The sequence below is a fragment of the Otolemur garnettii genome, unplaced genomic scaffold (genome assembly GCF_000181295.1).
Source record: "Otolemur garnettii isolate 467f Iridium unplaced genomic scaffold, OtoGar3 scaffold00141, whole genome shotgun sequence".
Classification (NCBI taxonomy): Eukaryota; Metazoa; Chordata; class Mammalia; order Primates; family Galagidae; genus Otolemur; species Otolemur garnettii.
In genome coordinates this window covers 15,179-23,702 of record NW_003852536.1, presented here as the reverse complement: position 1 = coordinate 23,702, position 8,524 = coordinate 15,179, and the positions used below count along the sequence as shown (strand labels likewise).

The 8,524-nt window shown below is 42.0% G+C and overlaps 1 protein-coding gene across 1 annotated transcript in view; it reads left to right on the top strand.

Moving 5' to 3' along the window:
- Positions 1-8,524, top strand: part of THEGL (theg spermatid protein like) — a 39,159-nt gene that overhangs the window by 25,386 nt on the left and 5,249 nt on the right. Inside the window, exons 5-6 of the mRNA XM_003798818.2 lie at positions 1,440-1,574; positions 5,760-5,874. Of these exons, the coding sequence (XP_003798866.2) occupies positions 1,440-1,574; positions 5,760-5,874 (250 nt within the window). The remainder of the gene's footprint in view (positions 1-1,439; positions 1,575-5,759; positions 5,875-8,524) is intronic.

The window sequence follows — 8,524 nt, the reverse complement described above, 5'->3', positions numbered from 1 at the left end:
CTCTGTCTCCCAGACTACTATGCAGTGGTGTCATGATAACTCACTGCAGCCTCAAACTCCTGGGCTCAACCCATCCTCCTGCCTCAGCCTTGTGAGTAGCTGGGACTACAGGCACCACGCCCTGCTTATTTTTCTAGTTTTCTATTTTTTGTAGATACCTGGTTCTAGTCTGGCTCAGACCATTCTCAAATTCCTGGCTTCAAGCAATCATCCTGCCTTGGCCTAGATACTTTTAAATCTAATTTTGGTTGAACTGGATTATTTGCTTCAGAATGATATTTACAGGCTACAGTCGTTGGTGTACTTGTTTGCTTTTAAAAGTTTATTTAAGAACATGAATCAAACAAATTCCTTGATGGAGATGACGTCATATGTGTGAACAAGAGAATCCCAGTTGTACGTTATTCATTTCATTTTCCTTCTAGAAAATATATGAATGATCCTTGCACGGTCAGTGACTTATTATGTTTGGGGACGTGATAGTGTTAAATTTGATTCAGCAAATGTGATAGATGTTGCAGGGTAAATTAGTCTGTTTATTGTTGTTGTAACAGAATACCTGGGCTGAGTAATGTATAGGGGACAGGTTTATATTAGCTCACCGCTCTGCAGTCTGCGAAGTGCAAAAGCATGGCGCCCATGAGCTGGGTTTCTGGTGAGGGCTTTTCCTGCTGTATGCTAACAGGTGAGAGGAAGTCAGCAGGGAAGCAGGTGTACAGGAAGAGGCAGAGCTGGAGGGGCAGCCTGGCTTTATACAAGCCGCTCTCTCAGGAACATGGCGGTGAGGACTAATCCAGTCTCTCGGAGATTGAGGATTCACCTGGGACTCACCTGGGACTCACCTGGGACAGCTCGGCCTCCAAACCAGACCCCACCCTGCTAGGGATCAAATTTCTTTTTTGGGGGTGGGGGATCAAATTTCAACCCAAGTTTGGTGGGGACAAACAAACGATGTCCAAACCTTCGCAAAGCCAAGTAAGACATAATGACTGCTTTTAAGGGGATTATTATCTATTACAGTGATATACAAGGTAAATTAATAAATAAGAAGGCCACTGTTCTTTTGGAATTCAAAAAAGAAGAAATTACATTTACTTGGGAAGGATCGAGGGGGAGAAAAAAATAAAAGCTGGCACTACAGGTGCCCGCCACAACGCCCGGCTTTTTTGTTGTAGTTGTCGTTGTTTAGCAGGACCGGGCAGGGTTTAAACCCGCCAGCCCCAGTGTATGTGGTGGGCGCTCTAACTCCTGAGCCATGGGCACCAAGCCACAAACATCACTATTCCTAAAGGAATTCATTTCTCATATAGAAAACAGCTCAGCCATAAAGAGGTAAACTGTCAGACCTGTTCCCTGGGCCTGGAGATCCATGTTGGGAAACCGCATAGTTTGAATTCGTGCTTGTCTCACTCACTTCTTTTCTCTCCTACAACCGCCAGGTCTCAGTATCGCTACAGCTGTGGCAGAGAGTCTGCCATTTGGCCGATCCCTCCTTCTGTGTTGTTTTCCCAGCCCTCCAAAAGGATCGAGAGGCTGTCACAGCCCAGACTCAAAAGCCAGGATCTACTAAATAGGTAGAGGAGCCTGAGATCCCCGTACATTCTAATCTAGTTTGGTTAAATGTCACAGAGGTGTTAGATTTCTAAGTTTGGTGTGTGTGGTGTTCCTGAGTACACTTGTGTTCCAAAGCATCGGGTAAAAAAGTTAAATTTTTGTAACAATTGTAGGCAATCAGAAGATCACCCTTAGTTCTCACATTTGACTGAAATTACGGTAAAGCTAAAATTCACACTAGACCCTTCTGTTGTCAACCAACGGAAAGGAAATCTGCAAATACAATATCACAAGTAATGAACTTGATGTTCTCTTACATCTCTGTGACTTTGCAAATGCTTTTCCTTTAAGAGTTCATTACATAGGTAAAGATAAAAGACAAAGGAAATGTATTTCTTGTTTGTCACTGTTATTCTCCTACCTGATTTAAAAGACAACTGCATAATACACTAGTTACAAATCTATGTTGATGGGTATATACAATGTATTCTAAAAACACTAGGAGATGTAGCTAGGTAGGAGTAAAGCTATTGCATACTATACTAACTAATGGTATTCATCAGAGCTATGTTTTTATAAAATATACAGGGCGATATCTAAGAGAACATTAAATATAGTAAAAGAAACAACAAGGGAATTAAAATGATATACATGAAAGTATCTGACACAAGAGATGAAAGGAAGGGAGGAATGGAGGGAAAAAAAAAGATGTAACACAGAAAACCAAGAGCAGAACAGCAGGCGTAATTACATGCCAATTATTGAACATTCCAATCAAAAGGCAGGGATTGGGCTCGGCGCCTATAGCTCAACCGGCTAAGGCGCCAGCCACGTACACCTAAGGTAGAGGGTTCAAATCCCCAGCCCGGACCCGCCAAACAACAATGACGGCTGCAACCAAAAAATAGCCGGGCGTTGTGGCGGGCGCCTGTAGTCCCAGCTACTTGGGAGGCGGAGGCAGGAGACTCGCTTAAGCCCAGGAGTTGGAGGTTGCTGTGAGCTGTAATGCCACAGCACTCTACCCAGGGGGACAGCTTGAGGCTCTGTCTCAAAAAAAAAAAAAAAAAAAAGGCAGGGATTGACAGAAACAATGAAAAAAACGTGTACTCAGCTGTATTCTGTTTGTAAGACTGTTAGGTGATGTTCTTTCTCGCGGGGAGAGAAGGACGGCTTGGCCGCAGGTGCAAGCTTGCTCCTAGAATTGTTTAAAAGCAAGAAACGACTACCCAATCTTAGGTGGCATGTAGCAAAATGTCTTTATTTTCTACTTCCTTTTATTGGGAGCTAGTCACGTACACCACATTGATCAGTAATCCTAACATCCTCATTTCTTACCTTAAACTATAGAAAAGAAAGAAAGTCCGGGAATGTGAGATAACCATCATAAGATTAGCCTAAAGAAAGAAAGTCCAGGAAAGTAAGACAAACCTTAATCTAGCCTCAGGCTATTCCTCTTGGAAGATCTAAAAGAACAATCCATTATCTGACTTCTATTGTTAAAGTTAAAGGTTAGGATAAACAGAGGAGTAAAACCTTTCTCTTCTATGTACTCAATTAAATTTCCGAGAAACTGGCTTCATGACTGTTTTTTTGTGGTTTTGGAGACCCTGCAGTTACGATGGAGTATTTTACTCACATCATTACAATGGAGCTTTTCTTTTTACTCACGTCAACCTTTGAGTCACGTCCTCTGCACAGATGGGCCGTTTCAACCCTTATCTGACAGGCTGACTTGACTGCACAGTCGGGGTTCCTGTAGGAGGTTTTTACGCCTGGCCTGCAGGCCCCCACGTGTTTAGGGTGCTTAGGGCTTCGACAAAAGCGCATAATACTCACAAGTCTTTTCGCTCAGTTCTGGAATTAAAAGAGCACATTTCATTTAAATTCTGTGGGGGTTTACCCCACATAAGACATATACTTGGGATCCAAAGAAACAAATAGGTTGAAAGGAAAAGGATGGAAAAAGATATACCTGCCTTATAAACCAACTAAAAAAGGGCTGGAGTGTCTATCCTGACATCAGGCAATACAGACTTTAAAATGAACATTTATTTTTATTTCTTTTTTTTGTTTGAGGCAGAGTCTTACTACATCATCCTCAGGAAATTAGTAAGAAAAAAAAAGGCATCCAGATTGGAAAGGAAGAAGTAAAACTATCTCTGTTCACAAATGACAAGTGACATCTTGTATGTCAAAACTCTTTTTTTTTTTTTTTTTGTAGACAGAGTCTCACTTTGTTGCTCTTGGTAGAGTGCTGTGGCATCACAGCTCACAGCAACCTCAAGCTCTTGGGCTCAAGTGATCCTCTGCCTCAGCCTCCCATAGCTGTGACTACAGGCACCTGCCACAATGCCCAGCTATTTTTAGAGACGGGGTTTCACTGTTTCTCAGACTGGTCTGAACTCCTGAGGTCAGGTGATCCCCTTGCCTCGCCCTCCAGCCTGCTACAAGTATGTAAAAAATCTTAAGGAATCCACATAAAAACTATTAGAGCTATAAAGTGAGTTCAGAAAAGTGCAGAATCCAAGATCAATTAATAAATAAATAAATAAATAAAAGAAAAAATATTTTTAAAAAATTGAACGTAAATGTTCGTATAGCAGCATTGTTCATAACACCAAAACCTGGCAATAACCCTAATGTTCATCAGTGGATGAATGGATGCACAGAACATGGCAAATCTACTCAATGGAATATTATTTGGCCATAGGAGGAATAAAAACTGATACATGAGTCTTCCAAACATGCTGAGTGACGGAAGCCAGACACGAAAGCCTGTGTATTTACATAATTCCATTCATTTGAAATTTCCACTGGGCACATTCACTGGGACTGAGCGTAGCTTAATGCTGTTCGGGGTTGAGGAGCTGAGGGGATGGGGCGTGACTGCTAACAGACCTGGCATGTCCCTCGGGTTGGCGAAAATGTTCTGAAATCAGATAGTGGGGTGACTGCACGGCTGTGTGAGTATGCCAGCGACCACCGAATTGTGCTTTAAAAGGGCAAATGTTATGGTTTGTTAATTATATCAAACAAACAAAAACACAAAAACTACTCTGGAGGGTCACGGTATATTTATTTGAGAAAATTTTCCCGTATTAGGTTTGTTGACTGGTTAGTAGATTTTTGGTTAGGGAAAGAAACAGCCTATGAAACCAGGCCAAAGGGCTGGGAGTTATGACCAGTACTATCTCAAATTGCACTGTGGGGGAGTGGCATAGAACAACCCCCATTTATTGTTGGAAATTGATTGGAAATACTACTTCAAGGGTGTATTTTATTTATTTATTTTTTTTACTATCTAACTTACCACGTTATTCATCTTAGTAGCCAAAGATTTTGTTCTTTCTTTTTTTTTATCATTTGTACATAGATCATAAATACATTTATACCATTATGGGACTCAATGTGTTGATTATTTGTACACATTAGAGTGCTTACATCCTACTCATCAGCATAGCCTTCACCTCATTCACCCAATTACAGGATTAAGACATTTGTGTTTGGCTTCGTGCCTGTGGCTCAAGTGGCTAAGGCACCAGCCACATACACCTAAGATGGCGGGTTTGAATCCAGCCTGGGCCCGCCAAACAATGATGGCCGCAACCAAAAAATGGCCGGGCGTTGTGGCAGGTGCCTGTGGTCCCAGCTACTTGGGAGGCAGAGGCAGGAGACTCACTTGAGCCCAGGAGTTGGAGGTTGCTGTGAGCTGTGATGCCAGAGCACTCAACCCAGGGGGACAGCTTGAGGCTCTGTCTCAAAAAAAAAAAAGACATTTGTGTTCCACACCTGATAGATCCTTCAGGATTTAATATGAGGTTTTGGTAGGTCACAAGCCAGCCATAGATCATAAAACCAATTCCAGTTTTTTCTTGATAAATGAAATTAAAATTAAAAAATCAGAATACATCATGTAGGGGGAACATTGTTTCATGATAATTTCGTCTCAAATGCACAGACACACATTGACCTATAGTGTATCACAATCTAAAATGAACTTCTTACTGGGGAGCATAGTAAAAAAAAAAAAAATCCCTTGAGAAACACCAATCTGGCAGAAAGAGCACTAATAACTGTGGGGAAAGATGTCCCCAAGACAGAGACAGTATGTATAATGGATTGGAAGTCGAGCACAGCAATGAGAAATCCAGCTATTGTGTCTTCATCCAGCGGTTATGACGGCTCACGTTTCCATTTGCTTACAGGCCCTTCAGTGGTCAGTCTGAAAGACAGTATCTTCGATTCTCTGACCCTTCTCCCCGGCTAATACGACTCTCGATCGCCAAAGCCACACATCCGAACTATCTTCCTCCAAAAAGCGTAAGTGGGCCCATGGGAAAGAAACAGTTCCTGGTTGACTTTGGAACGCGCTAACCTCTTATTTCTAGGTGTATGTTGTCTTTTTCTTCCTGTTTATTTTTCTCTCATCAAATGAACTTTTCTGACTCCCTCTCCTCTCTGCCTAGTATATCAGTTAGGACTGGGTTAGAGACTGGGAAATCCAAGATTAAGATGTTGGCAGATTCTGGTCTTGGTGAGGTCCCACTTCCTGGCTTGCAGAGGCCACTATCCTGCCCTATACACACACGGTCTCTTCTCAAACCGTAAGAGAGAGAGAAAAGGAGAGAGCTCTCATCTGTCTTTCTTATGAGGACACTAATCCCATTATGGGGCCCCAGGCTCATGCCCTCATCTAAACCTAATTACCTCTCCAGGCCCCATTTCCTAACACTGTCACACTGGGAGATAGGGCTTCAGCATACGAATTTTGGGGGGACGCTATGAGTTATATGAGGGATTCACTACAGGGATCAGCCCTGAGCTGATGGAGCCTATGGAAGGCTGTTAGGGCAGCCAGGACTTGCGCCTGGTTATAGGCGTGGATGCCGTGAGAGGCAGTGGGGCCAGACCAGCAGTCTCCTGGGAGGCGTCTACATCAGAAGCCATTCCAAGCTCTTTAGGCAAGGGTGGGGGGGCTAACCTCCTCCAATGGAGGAAGATCTGATTCTATCTAATGGCAAGGAAGGACACGACCGTTTAGTCCACAGTATTATCTGTGTACGGTACATAGGCTGAGATGACTTAAAGGCTAGATTCATCTGGGAATATCCATGGGAGCGCCTTCATATGGCCCAGGCCTCTCTCTCTAGGCAGGGCAGCTATGTTCTGAGAAAGTATCCTAAGAAGGGTGTCTCAACGGTGGGCATTCCAAAAGAACAGGTGGAAGCTGCATGGTTTTTTATGGCTTGGCCTTGGAAGTCACATGACATCAATGAAGTTACACCCTGTTAATTGATGCAATTATAGGTCCAGCAAGATTCAAGGGGGTGGGGATCCAAACCCCACCTCTCGATGAGAGAATTGTCGAAGAATTTGTAGGCACTTCAGAAAAAACTACCACACCCAATGATGTGAGTCTTTTTAGTATCCTAGAGCGTGGTTTTTATTTGCAGGCAAACCTGTTTGCTCTTGATTTAAATAACTAATAGCCCCCTTTAAAAAGTTTTGAATTTAAAAGTCAGTTTTTCTCAGGCTTTTAAGTTTGGCTTGTGAGTTTTATCATTTTATTTATATTATAATTCTAGCAGTTTTTAATGGTTTGTTTTAAGAGTCTTGAGAAGTTTTGGTTTGGTTTCCAAACTTAGACAATTAAGTGCCTTCAAACACCTTACACTATAGTTGATCCTGGAACAGCATGGGTTTAAGCAGTGCAGACCCTCTTATTCATGGACTTTCTTCTGCCTCTGTCCCCCTGGGACATCAAGACTAACCACCCCCTTCCTCCTCCTCAGCCCGCTTAACACGAAGACAGGGTGAAGACCTTTATGCTGATCCGCGTCAACTTAATGAATAGTAAATGTGTTTCTCTTCCTTATATAGTTTTCTTAATAACATTTTCTTTGCTCCAGCTTACTTTATTGTAAGCATACAGTATAAAATACATATAGTGTGCAAAATATGAGTTAATTGACTATTTGTGTTATCAGTAAGGCTTCTGGTCAATAACAGGCTTAGTAGTTAAGTTTTAAGGGAGTCAAAAGTTATACATGAGGGCAGCGCCCATAGCTTAATGGGTAGGGCACCAGCCACCTACACCAAGGTTGGTGGTTGAAACCCAGCCCGGGCCAGCTAAACAACATTGACAACTACAACCAAAAAAAAAAAAAATAGCCAGGCATTGTGGCAGGTGCCTGTAGTCCCAGCTAACTGGGAGGCTGAGGCAAGAGAATTGCTTGAGCCCAGGAGTTTGAGCATGCAGTGAGCTGTGATATCATAGCACTCTACAGAGGGTGACATAGTGAGACTCTGTCTCAAAAAAAAAGAAAAAAACATATATCTGAGACTCTGTTTAATGGTGGATGTTGTATATGTGATATAGAGATTGAAGTTTTGTTTTTGTTATTTTCCCACATGGATATTAAGTTTTTCTAGCACCATTAAGATGACTTTCTTATTTCTCTTGAATTACCTTGGGTCCATTTCTGGACTGACGAGATGTCAGTCAAAGTTATTGTTTTATCCAGTATTTAATATGACTCTTAAATATCCTCTGGCTACTTTAAGGTTCTTGCTTTATTTTTGGTTTTCAGTAGTGTGGCTCTCATATGCCTACATAGGATCGTCTCTGTGTTTCTTGCATTCTACCCTATTTTTCTTTGTATTTATCCTGCTGCAACTTTCTCAGGGCATTCTGCTTCCTGTGTCTCTGCACACATTGCTCTCAGGGTAATGTCCCTGAAAAGAGAATCTTCCTGTATTCTCCCACCCCTCCTCTGACATCTCTCAATATTTCATTTATCTCCTCTTATGGGTATCAAATAATCTCAATTATTTGCCTCTAGTTGTGTCATAATTAAGAAATATTTGCTTAAGGAGTTGAACTTGTGAATTATTATTTTATTTCCTTTTAGCTCATAAGCCTTAATTGAAGGCAATGATCATCACATATTTCTTTGAGTTTCCAAGTGCC